This window comes from Dysidea avara, chromosome 10, assembly GCF_963678975.1.
Source record: "Dysidea avara chromosome 10, odDysAvar1.4, whole genome shotgun sequence".
NCBI lineage: Eukaryota > Metazoa > Porifera > Demospongiae > Dictyoceratida > Dysideidae > Dysidea > Dysidea avara.
Window position 1 is genome coordinate 2,740,167 of NC_089281.1, and position 25,068 is coordinate 2,765,234.

At 37.2% G+C, this 25,068-nt stretch overlaps 4 protein-coding genes across 11 annotated transcripts in view; 2 read left to right on the top strand and 2 right to left on the bottom strand.

Annotated features, from left to right (window-relative positions):
* Positions 1-3,560: 3,560 nt before the first annotated feature.
* On the bottom strand, positions 3,561-6,328 carry LOC136237238 (GDH/6PGL endoplasmic bifunctional protein-like). Its single transcript, XM_066027570.1, has one exon. The coding sequence runs from the start codon at positions 6,303-6,305 to the stop codon at positions 3,957-3,959; it is 2,349 nt and encodes a 782-aa protein (XP_065883642.1). The 5' UTR covers positions 6,306-6,328; the 3' UTR covers positions 3,561-3,956.
* An 8-nt stretch (positions 6,329-6,336) lies between these two features.
* On the top strand, positions 6,337-13,144 carry LOC136237239 (epsilon-sarcoglycan-like). The gene is made up of 7 exons (XM_066027571.1): positions 6,337-6,517; positions 6,580-6,810; positions 7,295-7,484; positions 7,744-7,909; positions 11,033-11,223; positions 11,938-12,096; positions 12,938-13,144. The coding sequence occupies exons 1-7, from the start codon at positions 6,388-6,390 to the stop codon at positions 13,068-13,070; spliced, it is 1,200 nt and encodes a 399-aa protein (XP_065883643.1). The 5' UTR covers positions 6,337-6,387; the 3' UTR covers positions 13,071-13,144.
* A 230-nt stretch (positions 13,145-13,374) lies between these two features.
* On the bottom strand, positions 13,375-16,459 carry LOC136237240 (uncharacterized). Of its 5 annotated transcripts, XR_010692353.1 has the most exons (7): positions 16,097-16,459; positions 15,866-16,031; positions 15,678-15,804; positions 15,608-15,627; positions 14,517-14,576; positions 14,007-14,459; positions 13,375-13,546 (listed from the first exon to the last, which is right to left on the bottom strand). XR_010692353.1 is itself a non-coding variant. In XM_066027572.1 (5 exons), the coding sequence occupies exons 2-5, from the start codon at positions 15,938-15,940 to the stop codon at positions 13,463-13,465; spliced, it is 306 nt and encodes a 101-aa protein (XP_065883644.1). In that variant the 5' UTR covers positions 15,941-16,031; positions 16,097-16,459; the 3' UTR covers positions 13,375-13,462. The 5 variants fall into 5 exon arrangements, 1 of the variants encoding a protein (XP_065883644.1); XR_010692352.1 differs by having other exon boundaries at positions 13,375-14,459; positions 14,517-14,565; XR_010692350.1 differs by having other exon boundaries at positions 13,375-14,459.
* A 340-nt stretch (positions 16,460-16,799) lies between these two features.
* The window catches only part of LOC136237236 (uncharacterized), a 52,318-nt gene continuing 44,049 nt past the window's right edge, over positions 16,800-25,068 (top strand). For all 4 annotated transcript variants that reach the window (XM_066027567.1, XM_066027566.1, XM_066027568.1 and 1 more), the window contains exons 1-10: positions 16,800-16,942; positions 17,761-17,974; positions 19,593-19,877; positions 20,274-20,699; positions 21,417-21,544; positions 21,631-21,695; positions 21,770-21,873; positions 24,257-24,335; positions 24,848-24,925; positions 24,974-25,018. In XM_066027567.1, the coding sequence (XP_065883639.1) occupies positions 16,868-16,942; positions 17,761-17,974; positions 19,593-19,877; positions 20,274-20,699; positions 21,417-21,544; positions 21,631-21,695; positions 21,770-21,873; positions 24,257-24,335; positions 24,848-24,925; positions 24,974-25,018 (1,499 nt within the window). In that variant the 5' untranslated portion in view covers positions 16,800-16,867. The remainder of the gene's footprint in view (positions 16,943-17,760; positions 17,975-19,592; positions 19,878-20,273; positions 20,700-21,416; positions 21,545-21,630; positions 21,696-21,769; positions 21,874-24,256; positions 24,336-24,847; positions 24,926-24,973; positions 25,019-25,068) is intronic.

Sequence of the window (25,068 nt, forward strand, 5' to 3'; positions counted from 1 at the left end):
TGCTAGAAGCTCAGCTGTTGTGTATAGACTATATAGAAGCCTATTGTGTGTAGTGTATATAATTGATCACCTTATTATCTAAATTCCATTACCAATGAATTGAAAGTGCTAGGTGTATATACAGCTCCATATAGCTAAACAAAGCTACTTGCCAAGTGTTCTTGAAATTAATGGATCAATTTCTACATGCATTTGTGCATTTATTCACCAAGACCACACTCATGCAATGTCTTTTATATTTTGCCTCCATGCATTATTTTACAATTAATCAGTATAGAACAGTTCATGTGTAAAGCCATAAACCATGCTACAACAATCTATTTATCCTCCAGATGGTTTGATAAATAATCACAGAGCAGCTTGTGAGCACCATGTACATATGTATACGAGCTGTTGACAATCTTCAGCATCACTGAATAAAATGTTAGTGCATGCATATATAATTCCTCTTATAAAACCTTTCCAACAAGCTGTGATGCCAAAATAATTAATTAGAAAAAACCTTCAATTCATCAGCATAATCATGGACATGTCTAAGTCCATGAAAGTACAGTTAAATTCAATTCATCCGTAAAAGCATCTCAGGCCAAAAAATTAGTATTCAGTTTGTAGCGTACTGGCATAAGAGAAATTTTTGAGGGTCAAAATTTTCATGAATTTTGCGAGTGAGTATATATATAGCACCACACGTATCACGATTGATTGTTTACAACATAAGAATACAAATATTGCTTTTACACATTTACACAAAAAATTCTTTCCTTAAAAATTTTCGGTAGCTATATATATATATATATATATATATTAAAATTTACGTAACTATATGCTTGGTATAGAGAGGGGTACACACTTGAGCCTAAAATGGTCAGTGTCAGACACACATTGCTATAATGTTTTAACAAGTCCGATATAGACTGGGACCTGTTAATGTGGATGTACAAAAATTGCTGTGACCTGCTCAGAACACATAGTTGAGAATCTGTGATGTAATGCACTTCCATTGCTTTTAGTGGGGTAAAAGTTTCTGACACATTATTTTCACCTACAGTGGAACTTCTACATAACAAACTTAAATGATTGTGTGGAAGTTGCCTTTTTCAGATGTAAAATTGTATAGGTAGAGGTCTAAAGGGACTTCAGAAACTACATGCTCTTATACATGAGGTTTACAATAGTACAGTTCTTTTTACACAGAGGGTCCTTTAACAGACTGAGGAAATTCTATTTATGCTCAATCAGTGACAAGGAGACTAATTTTGCAGGAATATCCTGTCACAACAATAATTATTACTCTAAGGTCATCATTGAATTGAAGGAGGGTTGACCATTGTTAGTGGTATACACTAGTTCCTGCATAATGCATTTAACCATAGATAATATGATTTAACTCAGTCATGTTACAGGAAACACGAAATAACAAAGAAGAGAGCTTATGAATTGCAAATCCGTGAAATGGAACACAGTTCTTTTACCCCTCTAGTGTTCTCTGCTTCCGGAGGAATGGGCCATGAAGCCAGTGTATTTTACAAGAGATTGGTGAGTTTATTGTCTAACAAATGGAATGACCCTTATGCCACAGTATTAGGATGGATTAGATGTAAATTGTCATTTTGTTTGCTGCATTCAGCAATCCAGTGCATTAGAGGAGCGTGATCTTCACAAGGTAATTACATCAAAAGTGCTCCTGTGGCCTTGGTACAATCAGAGACTCAGTTTTTGATTTAATTGTTTAACTGTTTATTTGTATGTTCTAATCTAAAAAAAAACTTAAAATGTCACCTACATGCAGTGTTGGGCAGAACGCGTTACTTTCTAAAGCTAGTAATATCTAACGATAGTTACTTTACATAAGTAATGCATTATAAAATAGCACATTACTAGTCGTTACTGTAATATTATTACTTAATGTAATAACACAGCGCCGTGTAATATGTAATATAATTATTACTAGTTACTTTTAAATTGAAGTAATATACGTATAACTGTATCACATTTCATCGCAGTGGCAGTAGAGTAATAAGCAATATATTGCTTTTTAAAAGTATTGGCCCAACACTGCCACAGTGACTGGTCACCTAGTTCTATAGTGACCTTGTCAAGGAGATACATGCAGCCACTTACCTATTTCACTACATCACATGAATACTAAAAAATGTCACTTCTACAGTACATGTAGCTTTAATGAAAGTATATCTTTTTAACTGCTATGAGGAAGAACTAAAAGGTTGTTCTTTGCCAGGTTGTAGCTATGACACAGAAAGTGCCATGCATGTATGGTAGTCAAGTTATTAGCTACATCAATAACCTCAGTAAAAGATTTGATTCTAAGAATGCACCAGAACACATGTAATTCTTCAAACTTTAGAAGTGACACATAAATATATCAATGTACTATAGTAGGTTAGTGATCTCAATGTACTAATAGTTAGTGATGGCTCAACTGTCCATTAGCTAACCACTAGGTGTCTAGCTAATTAGATCTGTTCAAATGATATTACAATAATATTTTAGTTGCAACATTTTCAACAAGCCATAAATTTATGACTTAGCATCGTAACTGGAGATGATTTGAATGGTACACATTAGCACTGTTGTTGTGGAGCATTACTGTAAAGGCATATATACCTCAATGGTAACTTACCCCTTGCTTACTAAATACAAGTATAGAAATATTATCCGAGAATTAAAATTCTGGAACACAAGAAAGTTCTAATCAAAGAATCAATTCGCAATACTATAACTATAATCATGGTGGCATTTTGGTATTAGTAGTTTGTAATACAATATACCAAGGCTAAGTACAATCATGATAGTGTGCATATAATATACGATTACTATCTGAAGATTTTATCCAACTAGAATCTATGTATCATAAATCCTGCATATTCACTATTCTGTTCACAATTAACATTCAACTTTTCATCAGTGTTCTGCTGAATAATATCTACAGTAGTACACCTGTACTCAGCTCTATTATACAACACGCAAGTCAGTTTTTCTTTTAAAACTATGTGCACTGTCAGGCTACATCGAAACACCTTGCATGCATACATCAACCATCAGAACAAAACAAAAGTACCACTCAGACTATACCCGTAGTATACCAGAACTATAATTATGTATACAATGGAATTTGGTAATGTGGACAACACCAACTGGACACGTGCTGAGAAAACTTAGGTACTTAGTTACATATGCTGACTTATAACATTACGGCAATATTAATCAGGACAATATTCAGTTTCTGTTATACTTCAAATATAATTTATAGACTACTAGCATGTAGAGGATAGATTTTTAATAGTAATATCTTAACCCAAGTCTACATGTTAACATGTGGATCATATAGGTATCATAACTCTATGGGAAGACCAAGCTGATATTATTTTTCCTAAAGTAGCAAGGTTGTTGTTTGGAAAATAATGCCTGGTTGCTCATCACATGTGTAACATTTACCTATTATAACCATAATTACACAGCATGTAAATCAAATTTGACAAGTTCACTTTTAATGACATTTATTGGTAATAAAGAACTATTGATAAGGTCAAGCTTGAGGTGTCAGTGTTTGCTCTCCCATCATTCTTGGTATCATAAATCTAGTTATGTGTTGTGTATAATTTTCTATATTAGCACTCATGATTAGGCTCAGAAACAACCATACATAGACCTGACAAAATAGAACTCTTACAGTCCATAATTATTTTCTGCAAACATCAAAAATTATAAGTACCACTGTAAGTGAATTTAGTAAGCACACCAGAGAGACAAAGACATCTATGTAATTTGACCAGATGTTGTCTGATATCCGGACATTATCATAAGCCCTGAAGCACTTGCACACCCAGAAAAGTAAACATTATCCCTTAGCAAACCTTTCCCAGCATTAATTATATCATATCTGAATTTCATTTGTACAGCAACCTTTGCTAAATTACTAGATACAGACAGAAAAATTATTCTAAGCACTTTTGATTCACATACCAGACAACGTTTGGCTGATGTAGTAGTTTAGCTGCAGGAAGATCTGCTCCTTCCCCTCTCATTAACACCTTCACCACATCACACTTGCTAACATCGACCGCAAGAACAGCAACACTGCGTCCCAACAAGATTGCTTCTGTGGTCAATGTAATTCTGTCCTTAATCTCAACTGGATGAGACTCAAGCAATGTAACACGAGTCACTAGGGGATTCGACTGGCTTAAATACTCAGTAACATTCGGGAATAGGGAGGCAACATGACCATCTACCCCTAGTCCAAGTACTATCATGTCTAAGGAGTTACTAGATATCATGGAATGTAACTGAGTAGCATAAGTTGGTGCTACATCATGGCAGCTGCCATGCTGTTCTATCATGGGATGAATATTGTTCCTAGGGATGGATACAAATTGTAGCAAATTTGTCTCAATATTTTGTATATTTGAATGAGGGCTTCTGTGGGGTACACACCTTTCATCAACTTGCCATATATGGATGTGCTTCCATGAAAAATTGTTAAAATTTGTAGCCAAATTTTGGTAAAATATTAAAGGACTAGTGCCCCCTGGTAGAGCAATATGAACTGAATGTCCATTCGTTTCAGCTTGTGTTGATAACTCTACAAAAAGCAATGATAACTTATCAGCTAATTCAAATTTGTTACCCATAATCACTCGGGAATTACACATTTTACTGGCCTCATCTGATTTATCTTGTAACACTTGAAAGGACGATAAATCTTCTTTATCACTCTGTACGGCATGTGTAAAGTACAATCTAGAACCAACCCTATTGTATTGCAACAGTTCTATAGTATCTTCAGTGTAAAGTTGTATTTGTGGATTGACTGAGTCAATTTCTGCTAATAGAGGACTCCAAATATTCCACAATGCTAATAGCCTTTCTGTGCCAACAAATTCATTTTTATCACCAGTTAATGCAGAATGTAGCAAATTGGTATAAGCATTGTTAGCTATAGAACTAGCTTCATCGCTGATGTAGTAATAATGTCCACATGCCATTTCAATGTCATCTTTCTTCCAATGTTCACTAGGTAAGATTAAATTACTAAATAAATCTGATACCAAAATTCCTGGAAATCCAAACTGACCATCTTGAATTATAAAGATTATTTCAGGGCTACAAACAGACGTTGTAAAGAGCTGAGGTGAAACCAAACTGTCCTTAAATACTACCCTGACATACGATGATTTATTACCTAGGGACTTGCCTGATGTCAGAAACAATGGAACTCCATTCCATTGAGGCAATTTTGAGAACAGTACTACACTAGCATACGTTGGTGTCTGGGAAACATTCTGAAGATTTTGTAGCACCCCATCAGAAACTAAGTGGGCTACATAGTCATTATACTGCCCAAGAACTGTACTATACAGTCTAGGAGGAAACAAACTGTGTAAAAAATGTATCTTGCTTGAGTCTTCACCAGCTATCTGTGTAGGAAGGCCCATTGTCACCAATGCCAACATTTCAGACAAATGGTTTTGGAAAACATCTCGGATGATGCCATATTGATCATAAAATTTTGTACGACCACCGCAATCAACCTTCTCTTTGATAGCCACCTCAATGTGGCTGATATGATTTGTGTTCCACAGGTCATCTAATATTTCTCTGTTAGCACTCCTAAACGGTAAAATCTGCTTGATACCCTTTTTACCAAGGTAGTGATCAATCCGATATATCTCTTCCTCTCTTAAGTACTGACTTAACTCTTCATGTAAAGTTACCGCAGATTCTAAGTCACTTCCAAATGGTTTCTCCAGAAGTACTCTAATCCAGCCCGCACCTTCCTTGGGACGGAAGTAAGTGTTCAAGTACTTGACAATGCCAGCATAAGCATGTGGTGGCACCGACAGGTAGAACAACTTACCTACCACACATGAATGACACTGTTCATCTATGCTTTTAAGTTTCTCTGATAATAAAGAATAATCTTCTTCATGCTTCAGCCTGTGATAGGAGACCAGTCTGGAAAACTGTGTCTTGTGTGTGTTACATGTTGAAGTTGCTGAACACTTCAGTGTATCCTCCAAAGCTGCGAGAATTTCATCTCCTTTCGATGATGGTTCTCTTGAAGATGCAGTAACGCTGATGATTCTACATTCATTGTCAATATCCGACAGCGAAACGTAGTTATCAAAGATTGCGGACCAGAGATACCTCTTTGCTAGATCCCCCGTAGCTCCCTGCAACACTACGTGTATTTTGCATTCCGTGTCACTAGCTAGACATCCGAGATCGAGTCCGAGAACAAGAGAGAGCAATGCGGTCACCCGCAAAATAACCGAATGAGCCATCCGACCGATTTTTGAATGATTTCCCGTATCAATATGTTATTTTGTCCGATAACCGTTTGTTTTGGCATGATGTTTTGGAGTGATGACGGATAAGCGCTTTGTAGTCTCGTTACTGTTTTCCTTGTTGCGTCTCTGCATCTCGCAGACAACTGAAGTTCAAGTTGGAATGTTTTATTATCAGGAACTTGCTCCACAATTGTTTAACTCAACCGGTAAGAAACATGATCTCCCTGCTCCGCCCACAAATTTAAGGTTTTTATTTGTATTTTCGTAGGTGAACGAGTTAGTGTGCACTATTCAATTTCAAGCGAACCATTTGCAGGACTCCCCGCTTGGCTGAACTTCTATCAACGAAACAGCTCAACGCCTGGGATTTTATACGGCACGCCCACTATACGTGATATTGGAAGACTAGACGTTCAAGTGATAGCAATCAACAGGAACACCTTTGATAATTTAGTGGTGATCGTATCTATCGATGTAGCCGAGTATGTGGCAAAAACTGGTAGGTGTACAATAGATATACCCCTGGAGGGTCTGCTGATAAAAAATAAATACTAATATTAGTAATAATAATAAATAGATATAGCTAGCTAGCGAGGGCCTCACTGTATGTGTAATCTGTGATTACAAAGCAACTTTATCAAGCGTACACTATACGGCACAAATGCACTACTGAAAAAGGTCAAAAAATCTGCTTTGTAAGGCCAGTGCACGAATATGCTGCAATTGTGTGGGACCGGCCCCAACCAGATACCGTGACTGATGAAAGTTTGGCACAACTTAAGTTTGGCGAATTCTCAAATGAATCAGTATACCAAGCAGGTTAACAGATGAAAATTTGGAAAATTTATAATATTGAGCAATGTAAACTGTAAACTAGCTAATTGGCAAATACATTTTAGAGAATTTAGTTTGATTCGCCAAATTTAATCACGCCAAACTTTGTTCATTTATAGTATTGAGAAATTTAACGAAGTATCATTTAGATTACTCTATCGACTTGTTCATTACTAATAATAACTTTGATGGGATTCTCATGGGAGGCACATTGACGTCACTGACCACTGTCATACAAACTGTCCTTCAGTCACCTGATCTACTAGTGGAGAGTGTGGTCCATCCAACATTCAGAGGAGACAGTCTTCCTCTACCAACTAAAGACAACGTGTATGAAGGGTAAGTGGACCATGCATGCGTGATTGTGGGTAAACCTTGAAGATATATATATATATTCAGGCATCACAGCTATAAATAAGTAAAAGATACATAGGGCCAATACTTCAGTATTGTAGTATTTCGAAATTTTAGTCATGAGCAGTATTTTATCAAATACAGCTTTTATACAAGCCACAACAAGGGAATACATTTACTGTAGTGGTATATACAAGAACACAGCAACACACTGTACGTCAGACTTTTCTTACATTGTTCACAGCGTATATGTGATATTTGGGAATGTACGAGAAGGCTATGAGAGGGCTAGTTCTGATAACATTACAGCAGTGATGGAGACTTGCAGTCAATCAGACATGGACCTCAGTAATCTTCCACAACTCTTCTATTCAGCTCAGCCATTTGATATTGATTGGTGTAAAATGATCGTAAGTATTTTCCTTGATCATGTAGTAATAATTAAATATGTAGTTTCATGGTATTATACCATTATTGCCCAGAGTGTTAACATTTTGCTGTTAAAATTAACATTACTGCTATTCCATAACACAAGTATTAAAACTTTGGTCAAAATTTTAATTTCTGATTGTCCAGTTCGTCAAAATTACTTGTGCTATATAGTTTTGTTAGCCCCCACCTAAAACTGAACAATTGAGTCCAATTAACGATACACGAGTCCATGGCAGCACTTTTGTAGTGCCCCACCTACTGTAGCTAGCCACAATCTATCCAGGGAGTGGCTATGAATGGCATCCATTGGTGATACTAGAATAGCAACATAAGTAAATTATATGCAGTAGCTTGCTAGCTATGCACCATGTCATAAAGCCTCACAACATTAAAACTGTAGTATTTGAATATGTTTGTACATATCTCAGTACATATAGTACATCCTCACTAAGTTCAATTCCAGAATGCTTAACAATTTAAACAGTGTGACTGCTTAATTAGAGTATTTTATCTGTGTAATGTGTGTTCTATTGGAGTAGTTGATCTGAGGTCTACAGAATTGAGTCCACTGATAGTATAACCACAATAGTGGGTTAATAATAGGAATCACCCGTTTGCAAAATCCTAATAAAACGCACTACCTTGGAAAGCATTCACTGGTGGCTTTTTGCAAGGAGTATAGGTCCACTGGTAAGCATCAAGTAAAAGGAAACCGTTAGTGTATTTTAGACTAAACTGAAATGCCATTTGGAAAGCATGCTACCATTCTGGATAATGATGAAATGAACAAGAGAAGTAGCTAGTGGATCAGCAGGGGCGGATCCAGGGGGGAAGGGCTTTGGGGGCTGAAACCCCCCCCCCCCCTTCATATTTAGGCTTTACTTGATCAATATGTATAATGAAATTTTGTATTAGCATAATTATATGATCACTAATAATACAAATACTCATAAAACCACCTTATAAACATCTTTCCAAGGTATTATCAGTGGATTTATGCTAAAGTTTATGCAACAAGGACCCGGATCAACATTGGAGGTGTACAAGATCGAGATACTCTAATAGAGCAGTCAGCTAACTACTCTAATAGAACATTCATTGGAAACATGTAGTTGGTTCTGTTATGGAATTTTTCCAAATCCGCCTGCACTTATACATACAATGAAGTGCATTAGTCTGTTTAAAGGGCTTCATTCATGCATCTACTTGTGTAGTTAATATGTATGGCAATACTTAATTCAGGTACACAATTTCCATTGAAAATGCTCTCAGATTCAATCTTGTATTGTTCAAATTTCAAAATTTTCCACTTTCAACATTATTATTCTAACATGCACCTATTCAGTGTTGTGCAATTGTGAGAGGGGTGCATCATGTACTTGGTTGTCTGTACCTACCCAAACTTTTCCATTAGCAAAATGCTTCAGAGAGCCATACCTATAATCTAAAGGCAGTATATAAAATATCACAGGTATGAATTTTATGTGGAAATGTCTCCAAATTGCAGTCTTTTAGCATCTATTTTTCAAAATTTCCTGGGGGGGCATGCCCCCAGACCCCCCTAGTCCCAGCATGCTTTGCTGGGAATGCTTCACACACCTCTACCCAAGGGATTAGTACCTTGAGTTAGCCCCCCCTTTTATAAATCCTAGATCCGCCCCTGATCAGGGGGACTCAAAGGGCTCCATGGAACCCCCAGATACCTGCCTGAGTGAGAGCTGCTGACAATTAAGTTTTTCTTCTATTCAATAAAACTAAAATCAGTTTACAGCAATAATACTTCAAATATCACTTGAAACTGCTATCTTTCTGAGATAGGCAATATCTTTCTGTGATAGGTGCCTCTAAATATAATGCCCAGGGCCGCCCACAGGGGACGTGGGGGGAGGGGAGGAAACTGAGGCATTTTGCCCTGGGCCCCAGCCACAAAGAGGCCCCATCAAGCCTGTTTAAAAGATCAATATACTCTAATAGAGCAGTCAGATTTAGATACTCTAATAGAGCAGTCACGGTATTCTTCAGAGAAGCAGTGTAGCAAGCTTATGAATAAGGAGATATGGATGGTGAGGGGTAGCTATTGTCATTGTCAGTATGTAATGACCTTTTGTTTTTTTTTGGTCTTCGACTTACAGCTTGGGTGAAGTTGTGATTCAAAGTGGAAACCTCCTTGCCCCTGGGGCCCCACTTTAACTTTTTGCCCTGGGCCCCTTAATTTCTCTGGATGGCCCTGATAATACTGTCATTATCTTCTAAAGCTATTGCAGCAACTGTTAAAAACTTCAGTTACATTTCTAAATGGTTAAGATTTAACAGTGAAACATTATTGGGAAGTCTACCATTAAGACTGGAACTTCCTCTTTTAGAAGTCTGGATCCGCTGTGCCTGTAGTGAACAGTGTTGGGAACAGCAAACATTCAGAAACGTAAGTAGTTATAAGTTAACTTTGCTAAAAAAGAACACTTGTCCCTGATGATATTGGACAGCTTACTCAGTGCTGCAACATCTACAACACGTGTCCACGGGTGTACATGTTGTATAATACCATATTGCATAATGGTATGTAACTGTACTGTAGCTATGCCTGGACCAGACTGTGATGCAAAATGCATTTAAACATATCGCCAAACTAATTACTTTATTTCACATGTGATCCAATCTGGGTCAGACCCAGAGAATTTATAAAGCAGGTCAGACCCAGATAACCCAGACAAATGTGACCCAGCTAGATGACCAGACCTGGCTGATCACAACCTTCCTTGACAATCTATAAACAGTATAGGACCTAAGTTGTGTTAGTAGCATACCACTAGTCACCTTGTGTATACAGTTGATATAATCTATTCAGATTAATTTACCACTAAGTAAACACCCTATCCAATTACTCTAAAAGTAAGGTGTGCAGTATTTATTGACGTTAACTGTTTTGCTAATTGTTCTTCTTATCACACATTTAAAGTACTGGTGTTGCCTCTATATTATACTTGGGATATGAATGACAACACAGTGAACTCACTGCACATCTTCAGGAATTGTGTATGCATACAGTATAATTTATATTGCATGGCATATAGGTAAAGTCATGTTTTGAAATTTACATATAGTTAATAAGGAAGGATTCAGAGGACACTACTGCTTCTTCCACTACCCAGTCAGTAGCGGAGACTGGTACAACAGCAGATGACTCTACCTCCAGGAATATAGCAATAGTGATCTCGTTTCTCATCTTATTTGTGGTTGTGATAATTATTAGCTACTTGGTTATTGGTTTCTGCTACAATCGTTATCAAACACAGTAAGTAATACTACTTGTTGATTAATGCTTTCTGTGTTAGTAAACTTAAACACATCTACCATTAACGGCCCAACATAAGCTGGAGAATTGACATGTTGATATATCCAATAAAAGTTTGCTACTGAATTGTTAATTTTGGTAATGTGTAATAATTTGAGAATAGAGTTTACTTTCCGTCACCAGTTTATAAAGGCTTTAGTCCCACTGAACTTCCACTGTTTGTGGTATTAGTCATGTGCATGTATGTATGTGCCATTTCTAAGTACAATTTTGAATGTGTTTCTGGAATATTTTACAAGAAGCAATTTAAACATACATGTACATAATACAAGTAAGGAACACTGGTTACAGGAGTTTATAAGTGCCAAAGTAAGCTCCTGCTAGTTACAGTACCGCTCAAATGTAACGTCGTCTCGCAAGAGTGCAAGCTATTAAAAATCTTGCTAAGTAAGGGCATGTCACCCATTTCGCTCACGAATATTCATCCTAAGCAAAACAGGGTGAATAGTCTCAAGCAAATTGGGTGCCGTGTCCTTTAATTAGCAAGTTTTTTAATCACTCGCACTCTTGTGAGACAACGTTACATTTGAGTGGTACTGTACGTAGCTGCATTTATCAAAAATCAAATATTTTTTTTGCTGTGTGATGAAGTAACATGCAATAATTATGGCACATGATTTCTGTACATTAATTTAATATAATACTCTTTTACAGAAGAAGAGTTGATGAATCAGGTAAAAGATACAAGAAGAAAGAGTTCAGAAAAGATGCACAGTCACTCACACTAGCCAGTGCTCAGATGGAGCTAAGACAGTTGTCCTTCTCTCCTCCACCTGATTATCCTACCAGTGGAGTACTCACTACTCCATCACCGTAAGAGATTAGCACAGTGTGTCACCAAATACTCTATATACTCATACTCTTAAAATGCTGCTCAGTATAGTGAATCTGTTTGGATTAGCCCCATCATTTAGCATCCGTTTTGCTTAAGTAGAACATACAGTCAGTAACAAAACCACTCTAATTGAATAGTCACCATTGAGATGCATATGAGAATAGTTTGTCATGAAATGATACAGAATTTTCAAGTACAGCACTAGGATGCATACATATACACTGTATCTTACACCACTTAGTATCACCAGTATGAGTTAGCTAACACTAATAGAACAGTGGCATTAATTTTAAGGAAGTGGTTACTGAACTGATATTTTTTACTTGAGTGTTGTATTGTGCTCATAAGTTTTTTTATGAGTTTGAGGCGAGCTATAGGGTTGGAGTGAGCACAGCCACCTCCTCGAGCTAGGACGTTTGTTTTGCTTGTTCCAATCCTAGTTTGCATCGAACTCACTAAAGCTTACCTTTATAGAGATAGTGAAATCCATCATTATGCCAAACAGGCAAACACCAAACTAACATTAGGGTTAGGGTCAGGTTAATTCAGCTTTGGTTTCTTCTTCACCTGGGTGTATGTTCTGTTTACTATATACAGGTTACTTCTTGAGTCACATTTATAAGGGAGATGGGTATAGCTGTAGCACAGCTGGTAGGTAGCATACTGACCTCACACACTGATGGTCCAGGGTTCAAGCTCCAGATGTTTTGTGTGTTTGTGTTTCTTTTTTGCTTTGTTAGTAACTGTTTTGTCTAAGTATAATTGGTACTAGCTTTTTAATACTTTACTAACCATTCCTCTCTTCAATGTGTATTTCAGGACATCTTCAATTGATGGGTGGAGGTTTGATGATCCTCCACCATACCAGTACCCACTTCATCTCATCCAGTCACCTCCTCCATTAAATGATGAACTGACTCTTGAACCAGCAACTGCCACAACATTGTTGTAAATATATCTTAACTAACATAATATGTACTTGTACCTATCATTTAAAATCATACTAGCTCCTTTTTGTTGACTAAAGTTTGGAAGAAATTGAAAATTTGTGATGAATCATTATAGTGAAAATTAGCTGCATGGAGCAATAGCTAAATTTAACAAATTTTACTACCAAATTGTTTAATGTACTGATTTCCAAACTGCATGACAGTGCATGTTACTCTTGCCAAAATGTTTACAATACAAGTATATGTAACAATATGTTTATATGCCTATAGACTATAGTATACGCTGCACTTGAACTTCTTGTGATGACAAGGAATATTTCACAATTTAATTTTAAAAATCTACATGCAAAGAGAACATTATTTTTTATTTATTGTATACAAATGCATAAACTGTTTAATGTTGCTGAGTGACGTTGTGCTGGACTGATGCTTGATTGTATAATAATCTTTCTAGATCTATTACTCCATATCCTTGGATCTGTTGAGATAACAATACAATTGAAGGGGTCAGTGGAAAAAAGGGGTAACCCACATTTTGAGATTTGCCATTTTGTAAAAACAAAATTGCTTGGTTAGGCATGTTAATAATGTTTCCGCAAAATTTAACAACAGGGCTTAAAAGTTCAAGTCACAACCAAATTTAAATCTACAGTAATTCAGAAATGTCACAAAATTCTATTTGATGCCCACTACACACCCATTTTATTTTTCAAATGTGGGTTACTTCCTTTTTCCTCTGACCCCTTCAATTATAAATAGCTAATGTATACATACATAATCTTATAGTTTATCATTGCTACATCATACAGTGATTATTCCAATTTTATTACTGTAGCTGGATCATAGATTTTCAAATACAAAGCTTGGAATAAATCAAGTTTGTTAGATACATATGAACAATTCCAAAAAAACGCTATGCTCTAGCTTAATATAATTACATGCATGTTTCCATTGTTGCATTTTATGTTTGGTACTGTTAATGTTACACCCATGACTATGTCTTTTGGAAGATACACTCCAATCCATCCTACACACAATTCTGATGTGCTATCCGATTGATCATCCTGTTGTTTTGGTGAAACTTCCTGCAAACTGTCTTCCATTTTAAATAATATTTTAGGTATGACCAGTCATCAACCAGTACACTTGTCACCATGTGTTGTAGTACAAATACAGGTGGCTATATATAAGCAAAACTGTCAAAGTGTTGACAAAAGTTTGACAAAAGCTTGACAGTTAATGTTAAGACAATTAATTTTGTGTAAACTGAAATCTGTATTTGGATATAGTTTATATTGTGGTCACATCCCATGGTTTCCTAGGTGCACGTAGCTTTTGGAGTGCTATACATGGCAGTGTGATGAATTTCTAATACTAGAATTCAAAACAGGCTACATCAAAAGCAGAAAAAAGGATGATTGTGAATTACTACAAAGAGATTTACTTACCTTAGAAAACTGGGCACATAAACGTTTTAGCCCTCCTAAGTGTGAATTCCTAAAGAGTCACTAATAAAAAGCATGTCATAAATTTCTTATATTTTATACAAACATAGATACAAGAAGTGCAGCAGGCCAAATATCTAGGTGTTACCGTAAACAACAAGCTAGAACATATTCATATTTTATCTAAGGAAGCAAACTCGGTACTTGGCTTCATTTGACAAAACTTCAATATATAGCTACTTATCCTATAAAAAAGTCTCGTGAGACCTACCTCAGAATATATATGCATGTACTATCTGGACACCACACTGTATAAGAATGGTACACAAATCATTGAAGCTGTACAAAGGCCAACTAGATTTACTGTTGACTGTTATTCAAAATACCAAAGTGCTACAAGTATACATGTTACAACAACTTGATTTGTCCCAGAAGAAACCAGCTAAAATTGATGGTGATGTACAAAATAATTCATGTACTTGTCTATATCCAGCAAGAATGTCTTGTTATTATAATAGTTGTTAATGTACAGAACTCAATATGAGTGTAAACATACAAATTATTAGAGGTAAGATTGTCCTTAAATTCGTTAAAAGATTCTGACCTAACTACTCATATTGGTAAACTGTTCCACATAGTGGCAATACTAGTCATTAATTAGTGTTGCCAGCTAGCCTGTATTTTTTTCTTGTGTCATTTGGTCATGAATTTCATGACCAAATGACAAAACAAAAAAATACAGGGATCATCTGATGGGAAAAAATGAATATTTGTAACAATCAACCCTAGGCCTGGTGGCTAGTTGGATGAACTTATAGGGATGGCCTCAGGAGATTTTATGGTTGGGGGTAAGTTTTTACCTACCAAGAAATTATTTATACTGATTCACAGGATAAATGTGTTGACTATTTTTCATGTGCTGTAACAACTTAATGATAACACTTCCCTTTAGCCAGACATAAACGATACTCCATTGGCTTGGTATAACAACAGTGTGGCCAATATTTGACTACATACACAAAACAAGTGGACCAGCTAACTATACTTGCTAACAACACTGCTGCTGTAAGCATTGTTAGATCAAGGTCACTTACCAGAACTACTGCTGTTATCCCTAAGGAAGCAAAACTAAGCCAAGTAACTATACTGAACTGTAGTTCTCACTTTCATTCGGTTTACTCTGCCATATCAAAACACCTAGAACACCACCATTCAAACACTTTGATGAACAGCATGGCTTTTGTAAGAGAAGAACCAACTGCTTTCCATGGTGAATTATATTGCCAAGTGTCTGAATCAAAGAGGACAATGTGACATCCTATACTACTAGTGCCTTTGATCAAGTTTCTTACTTGCTCTGTGTCACTAACTATTGTTTCATGAAGTGCAAAGATCATGGCTAAAATCATTTGTGAAACACAGATCATGGATAAACCAGTAAAGCGAGGTCCTTTCTGGTATGCCTTATGCTTTTCATTTAACGACTTCACATGATACCATTTCCTGTCCACAGTTAGTCTAGATCAAAGTGTATGTGAATGATGTTATATTTCCTATAACCTTACAACAGGACTTGGACATACTTGTACAATTGGGGATTAGATTGCAGATGACATTCAACATTGCCGAGTTCTTAAGAGTTACTTATCATTGTTCCAGCCTACATAATCTTACACATAGCTATATTATGTTGAAAAAAAACCCATTAAGGAAGTTAAATCATATCTAAGGGTCGCCATAGACAACAATCTTACCTTCAGCAACCACAATCAGTCACCAGTAAAGATACTCAGACAGTCATATATAGATTTTTTTTAAATGCCACTTTTGCATCACTGTGACACCTCCGCTGTAGTTGTTTATCATGACAATTAAGTAGTGCTAATTTTCAACCTTTTATTTATTTGAGGTAGCCGCTTGCCTATGGGTATACACCATTAACATATTTGCTCACCACAAAACATCAGTACAATGATTGGTGAGATCCAATAAACCCTCATGCAGCTATATAAAGCTGTGCCATTTCGTTTTGTCTCTAAAATGCATGGGAAACCCAGGAGAAAATTGTACTCTTTTTCAGTTTTACAGCACTGTGCATAGCTACCACACTGAATATTCAACATATAAAAACGTCCAAACCAGTACTGTAATGCCTACTTGTGGGGTACAGTGTGTGTCCGAGGTTTCACTTCACCTAAATTATGCATGTAACTACTTCATGTTGCTTTCATCAATAATGTGACGGCTTTTCTCTTCAGCTGGGAAGTCCCTTCGGATCCTTCTAGAACACGTGATCTGGTGTACTTATATTTTCGAGCACCGTACGTCGCACTCCTGCTCGTACTCCTGCCCTGATGAGATCTTGGATTCTCATATGTGCCTACTGTAGTTTACTTACATGTGCGTCGAAAGAACAGTGTAACTCTGAGGTGAGAGATATGAGATAAGAACTTTTACTGTAGGGCGCGAAATGATCTCGCTGGCCCAGAGCCTATGGCTGGCCCTGGGCAGCAGTATGTACTTCTGTATGTACTCTGACGTGGAAGAACGGCTATGCCGAACGTTATGAGTTTAAGCAAAAAATCAATCAAAACAGCAGCAATGGGGGCCAGACCGCTTTTCTCTTTTTTTGTCATTAGTCACCTATTCCTCTAGGGACCTACAAGAAGGCTTCAATAAACCTGTGGAGCAGGGAAACAGAACATGAACCTGAAAATTATGCTGAATGCAGAAAAAATCCCAGACCAGCTTGCAGGTCATGTGTGGTCTTTCTTTTGTCGTAGGGTAGCAGAATTTCCCAATGAAAAATACATTAGACCAGGTTTTTCATAGGCTACACCTTCTAGTGTCACATAGCCAGACCACTACAAAAAGAAAAGGTATTGGTCTGGCTATATGCCTCGCTGGCTGCTTACCTGTATGTCTCTCCTGCGTCATATACTGTACTTGTGTGTGTGGGTGGTGTTATGTATGCTATTGTCTTTTATCTTCTATATTCTTGTATGCTTAGTTAGTTAGTTGTTGTTTTTGTATCACTCCAACAAGGAGGAATAGCATTGTATCAATTGTTGTGTGAGTATAAAATAATAAATCAAATATACTGAAGAGTAAATAGCTAGTGCCCTGAAAGCATTCATAATCTATGATTACGTACATGTAAATTGTACTGTGGTCAGTTGGTATATGACTGATGAAACAAAGACGTGTTTTTGCCTCTGACATGTTATCTCATGTATATATACTGTAGGACTGCTCCAGTGAGTCCCAGGCTAAGGGCTGTCACTGGTCATGTAATGATTACCGTGGTGTAGACTACTACATCACAACTGGTACACATGACGTCTCACTACCCAGTCCACGTGGTGCAGTGCTGAGGGTGGGGTTGTGTACTGACATCTCATGTGGATCATCACGAAGTAGAGGATGTATAATAGTCCCTGGTGTGGAGCCTGTTAGTACTGGTAAGGGAGTCATTGTGATCTTGTGATGTCTTATAGCAGACTGACTACAGAGGGGCCTATTAATATGGCAGCTAAGACAAGAACACTTGTAATTATTAAAGGCTGCAGACCATATTATATATTGACTGACCTATGTAGCTAGAAAATGAGGTCATCTTGATAACTGGGATACTTTTGGTTGGTTGCAGGTTCCATTGTAACTTTTAATGAGTTAGGAAAGGGTGTGGTTTTGATACATTTGAATTTCCAATAAATTCATGCCCCCGAACAAGTGTCAAATTTCTTAGCCTTTTTGAGTGATATTAAATAGTTTATTACTAACTAGGCCATGAGCTTTAAGAAGTGGCCCAACTCGATAACGAAATAGAATGGCCTTACCAAACTATTTCAAACTGGCAGTGTAAATCATTGATTGTTGTAAAGAAAAAAAGTGTTAGCAAGTTTCATAAACTTGACAATAAGCTCAAGTAAATCCCATTCCCTCAGCTTGAGCACTACTGAAATGATTTGATATATATGGAGTGGATTTATAATGAGTGTAAAATTGTAAGGTGGTAAGGAGAACGGTATGCTGGCCAGTTCTAGTATAGCTGGTTGGATCACAAGACTCCTGCTTCTGATAATAACGAGTCAGCATCGAAACCTTGTCGGGTCACATTTTGTCAGGGTCATCAGGGTCTGACCCGCTTTAAAAATTATCCCCAGATCTGACCCGGATTGGATCACGTGTGAAGCAAATTAGTTTGACGATACGGAAGTGTTTAACGTGTCATAGTCAAGTTCTGGTGCAGCCCAGGTTCTTTAGTGAGCCACACCCGCTTATCCGGGCGACTGTCTGCAACCTTACGTGCAGCTACGCCCATTTATTGATGTCTGCAGGTATACATGAATCCATGCTTATGCTTGCAGGCTTATGTGGAGCCACGCCCACTAATCAATTGCTGTTGTACGAGATATGGTCTAGTCTTGCATCAGGCTAGCTTCTTTTGTGAGCCATGCCCACTTTTATATCGGGAATGTGTCGTACCGTTTGTAATTACCATGTGTTAGCCATGTGCAAAGCCACACCCACTTGCAGGAAGTGTATCTTGCTATCTGCAAACTTATGTGGAACCATGCCCACTGACTAGCATCATTAATAGACCTTACCGCTTAGTTTTCATATAGCTACCCTTGTGCTTAATGCGCTAGTCTAGCACTCAAAACGTAGCCTTTGGCGCATGCCTCACTTTAATTAATCCGGGTCTGACCCAGAATGCTTCCGGGTTAGCAGTAGTGACCCGGTTTCAATGCTGTAATGAGTTACTATGGAGATAGAAGTGTAGCTCATAGAAGTGTGGAGCAAACATTGTAGCTTCACATATTTAGCTGGAGGAGGTTGGGCTACCACTTAATGTGATGTCATACACGAACTACATATACAATAGTCAACCACAATGGATTCATACCTGGACCTAAGGCTAATGTCTAGCTTTATTTACAGGAATTTTTAAAGTACTGTAGACAATTATTGTGTGTTAAATTCTGTGCTATGACTCTGGGATTTAACATAGTTACCCTGACTTGTTTATTAACCACATTTGGTAACTAGTTACATTTGTATTTACTGTTCCTACAGGCCAGAGGGTAGTTTATCAACCACTAGAACAACATATCCCATCAGCTGGACTACAGGTGGTGTATGAAGATGGTGTAGTGTGTGAAGTGACAAAGAAGCCTCGTAAAACAATCATTAACCTTCCTTGTGATCCTGATCATGATGTACCGGCTACTCCTTCCAGAGCTTATGAGGGAGACAAGCAAACTATCTGTAACTATTATGTAGAGTTTTCACCCAGTAAACTATTCTGTCCTAATATGGTAAGAGGATTAGTAGCTGATACCAGCCCTGTAATAACTGCTGGTAAGTTGTGTATGGTGTCTAAGAAAGGCCTACTATACTATGTAATATACCTACTATACTATGTAATATACACGTACATAAGATCACCATCTAGATAGCCCCCCATAAATGGATAATACAAAGTGACCTGCTTACGGTAGTTTAGTTAACCATCTCTTTAATATGGTCAAAATTTTAAAACAATTTGAACAATTTGCTCTGAATCTTCTGATACACACATATGTACGTATGTATGCATACCTAAATACTATTTACGTGAAAATCAAAAATTTTGTTGAAGTGTATGTGTGATGTGTGTGTAGAGTTTATATGAGGCTCAGATAGTAATTCTTAGCACATGCATCAACACGATCATTTATGGTTTAACATTTGGTATTGTGTATTGTTCATACGTAGTATCTGGTTGTGAGGACTCCTCACCCAAAAGGACCACCACAAGATGTCACCCCAACAGTGGTACACAGCTTACCATCTATGGTGTTCATTTCTCTTCATTGCTATCACCAACAACAGGAGACAGTACCACAGGACACCACAACATTCTCTCTGATTCCTTTGCAGTGTTTATTGGTGACAATAAGTGTCATGATTTAAAGTATGCCAACGATTTTACACTTGTGTGCTTGTTACCCCCCATGGGTGGGGAAGCACTGGATGTGACACTGAAGGAGGGTAGTGGTAACAAGGCAGTATTAACAGGAGCTGTGTCATACAGACAGCTGGTGAACTATCGTCAAATGTTTGACCAGTTTGTATATCATGGGGTTGGTGGGATGAGACAACAAATTGAGGAATTGTACAGGAGAGCATTTGCATCTCGTGGTTAGTAGTTGTATTAGAATACATTTTTTAAGTTAAGAAAAGGAGCCATACAAAAGAATCCCATGAGGCCATAGACTGGAAAGGGAGAAGACACAAACATTTTGTAATGATTTATGAGAGTTAACCGCAGTGTATGTTAGTGGCTGTGAATTGTATGCTCACAATGGTTACAAAATAATAGTTTAGTAGGGTAAATGATTGTTTTTCAACATGGGTAATTGTAAAATGGCATTCTTGCTATGGGCATTAAATAGAAACTATGAGCAAGCAATTTCTAACATGCCTATAAGTACCACGAAAACTAACTCTAGCTTCTAGTTACTGTGTGACAGTTGGAAATGCCAGCACAATCTGCTATAAAAGATTATGTTACTTTGCATGTGTCCCGATTGGTTCCGTTCCATTCTGTCCAGCCTTTATAACTACCAGTCCTAAATTAAATTTCACGATGAAGTACTGTACAACAACTGCAGTGTATTTATTTTGAAGCAGTTGTTGAAGTATGTGTGTGTATGTAGTCTTGTAGCCTTCCACACAAACAATTGCCTATGTAGAATGTGTACAACTTTACTACGTGAAACCTTTGTAGGCAAATGATTAAAGAAATATGTAATGAAATATGTACATGTTTCAGTCCACATGTGTGGATGTGCACGTATATTACCATAGGAGGGCAGGTGATTGTGTAATCTGTTTTGTCACCGTGTGTCACTGTAGACATGACAGAAAAAGTGTTACGTCAAGTTGGGGTGGGTCACGTGAAGGGCGTCCTGTTCCATGGTCCCCCTGGTAATGGCAAAACACTGTTAGCTCGTACCATCGGGAAGATCCTAGGATCATCACAGGTATAGCTGTAGTAAGTAAGAGTAAATAACACTTTGTTGTTTACAGTTACTGAGGCTAAACGTCACTTGTACTTGTGCCCTTTTAGGTAAAGATGTTGAATGGTCCTGAGATTATCAGCAAGTTTCTTGGAGAATCAGAGAGAAATCTGAGGTGCGAATGTGTAGTATAATATTAGTGATACAGGTTTTGCTATTACTGCTATATCATTGTCTGTGTTGTTGTAGGGGTCATTTTGAAGCAGCCAGGAAGGCTTGGGAGGAATATGGTGACCAGAGTGAAATGTTTGTTATCATCATTGATGAAATTGATGCTATTTGTAAACCACGAGGTAACTCACCTACACTGTTACACACCATACAAGCACACCGTAAGCTTAAGAGCATTCAAAGACCATCCTATGCTTTCCCTCACCTTTAAACGTAAACAAGACAAATATTTGAAGGTCTGACTGCATCATACAATATGGTAGTACTGTTTCATGGAGGTTTGGGCTTTTTTACCCAGAAACCAGCTTCACATTTCCTTCATGACAGTTTGGCAGTATTGGGTAGGCATGAGCAAGACCAAAACTGTCTTCAGACCTTCCAACAAGTTTCTGCGAATAGCTGAATTTCTACTAACTGATCCAGCTGAGTATAACGTGACAATGGGTAAGGCTACAGGCTTGATTTCTTTACTGTTCAGCGTCGCACATGCCTTTTCACCAACCGTAGTACATACAATGCATGCATCATGGATTCCCCTTTGTCCTCCTTTGTGTCCCAGTTCTTTTCGCTGACAACACAAGGTGTTGATTCACGATATAGCTTCCCTGTGGCTGTGTTGACCAGCTATCATGCTAAATGCCCTTATTTTCTGTAGCGAGTGGATTGAATTGCAGAGACACTTATTGTACTGTTCTTTGTTTGTAATGCTATGTAATGGGTGGAGCATAGCTGAAAATAAAGCGTAATGGCCACTTCAGTCTTCAGTAATTGATTGTTGGGATGCCGATTCAGATACAAATTTAATTTTATGTCATGTGTAGTGTCATTCTGCGGCATGTGTGGGTTTAGTAGTCATAATTATGTTTTTAAAAAGTAAACAAACAAGTAGAAGGAAAAATTAGGAATTAAGTTGCATCAGGGGATTTATAAAAAGTAGTGAATCAAGAGAGGTTGTTTATACTTGCAGATATACTTAATCCCTAGTTCAGTCTTGGTTATAGACTGAAGTATAGAAATTAAATGTCTATTGGTATATATACTCTGCAGGTATAGTCAACTTCTCTTGTTTTAATACTTTTCATGTTTTACTACTGTTTTCCCTTTGATCCCTAATCCAACTTAAAATTTTTCCTTTTACTTGTTAAGGTGGTGACCAGAGTAGGTTGGACACGCTTTAAGCACCACTATAACAAATTACTCAAAATACCTTTTGTTGAGGAGGTTAATACGTCGTGATCTCAGAACAACTCACTGGATCGTCTCGTGTTTTGTTAATGAAATACGTATGTGAAGGCTGGTGAAGTAGTGTACACCAAACCGCAACTTATTAATTTCACCCGGACTTCAAGCACTGATTACAAAACAAAGTACATTACCTTGAAGTTTACATGAAAGATGATCTGAATATCTAACGATCCCCACTGTTTTTCAGTTTTGTATTGCGACTATTGAGGATCATGTGAAATACCTAATCAAAGAATGCAATTAAGGTACAGCTCACATGAACGTGTCCAACCTCCTGGGTGGCAGCTACCCGATTAGCCCAAGTTAATCTTAAGAACCCAATAAGTAACCACAACAGGTTTGTGGCTTCTATGAATAAATTAATGGCAAAAAGAAACATAACTAGCCTTTTGAAAGGATTGTTGCAGTGAACATAAAGTGTTAATAACCAAGTAGAAGTACCTGTGGTAAGCCACGAATTCATGCGTATCTTGATTCACCATGATGCTTGTACGTCTTCATTAATTACCGGGTGCCTATTGCTACCAACTTTATTGCGCATGATAGCCATGATAGCCATGATAGCCCTATCAGAACAGTAACTCTCCAAAACAACACACTAGGCGATCAGAAGTTTGACTGATGGCGGGTTAAAAATGTCTCCACAGCTCTATGGATTAATTTTTCAAAACGTAGTCATGGATCAGAAATATGACTCAGCAAAGTGCACAGATCGCTTTTATACCATGTTCTAATGAAAGATCGTTGAAACAAATTCATACAGCTGGTAAGAATGATGAAATTAGGCCCTAGGAAAAGTTTCAAAGACCTAACTAGCATTATTGGCGAGTTATTTCAGGAGAACGGTATTGAATAAAACACCCCGGTATCTCGGGATAGAATGGGAGCTGGTCCTTAGGTTTTCTTTATAACTTCACTAACTATATAGCTATTTTGCTATTTTGCAAGAGTACAATGAAGTAAGCAACAATTTCCTTCCCTGTGAAAAGTATGGTGTAGTATTTTTAATTATGTGCGTGGGTTATCGGGTAGCCTCCATCTTAATATAAATTAACTTGGCATTCCATGGATAGTAGATAGTATAGTATTTGTACATGAACTGACTTTTATCCATCAGAATTTCTATCCTGCAGGTATATATTCACTACACTATGGGTATATACATATTCATACATGTCATTCATTGCACATGGACTTGTACCATGACCCAATACTAAACTTAAGCAAATACTCTAATAGAACAATCATCTTTAACTGCAGGTAAATCTGACCAATCAGCAGCTGCAGCTGCTTACGACAGTCTTGTCAACCAACTACTGACACTAATGGATGGATTAAAGTTAGTGATATTGTATTGTACATATGTGATTGGATTTGCAAAAAGGTACCTTTTTCACACAAAATTTTTGAACTTTTGAATCTACATAACTTTTTCATCATGGCATATAATTACCTGAAATTTTCCATGAGTGTAGCTACAGTATCTGGCTGCATTTTGATGCTAAGAGCAAGTTAATCAGTACAAGGAGTCAAGTGTTATATCATTTTGTTTGTTGGTATGTAAAATGTGTGGAAAAGGTACCTTTTCACACATATGTACTACACGTAGTTAACACTAGAGCTGCAGTATATGTAAAATGTGGATATCTAAAACATACATGTTGTCGCTGAATTACTTTTTGGTAATGCTTTACAATAATGTTTGGATTTTACTAGCTGAATAATTTAATAGCTACCCATTGGATAGTAAACAAATGGTAAATTTACATGCTGTCCTGATATCAAACTTTTAACGAATATTTGATTCAAAGATTTAGTCAACTTTATTTATGAACTTTGTTTTTTCTGCAGTGAGATGAACAATATTTTGGTGATTGGAATGACCAATCGGATTGAATTATTGGATCCCGCTCTTTTAAGACCGGGAAGGTACACAATAGTTATAGCTATATCATTATAATTTGTTTTGTTGGTTAGGTTTGAGGTTCAAATAGAAGTTACACTTCCCACAGAAAAAGAAAGGTTGATTGCTTTATTACTACACTACTACAGTATTTCACTTGTATTTATAA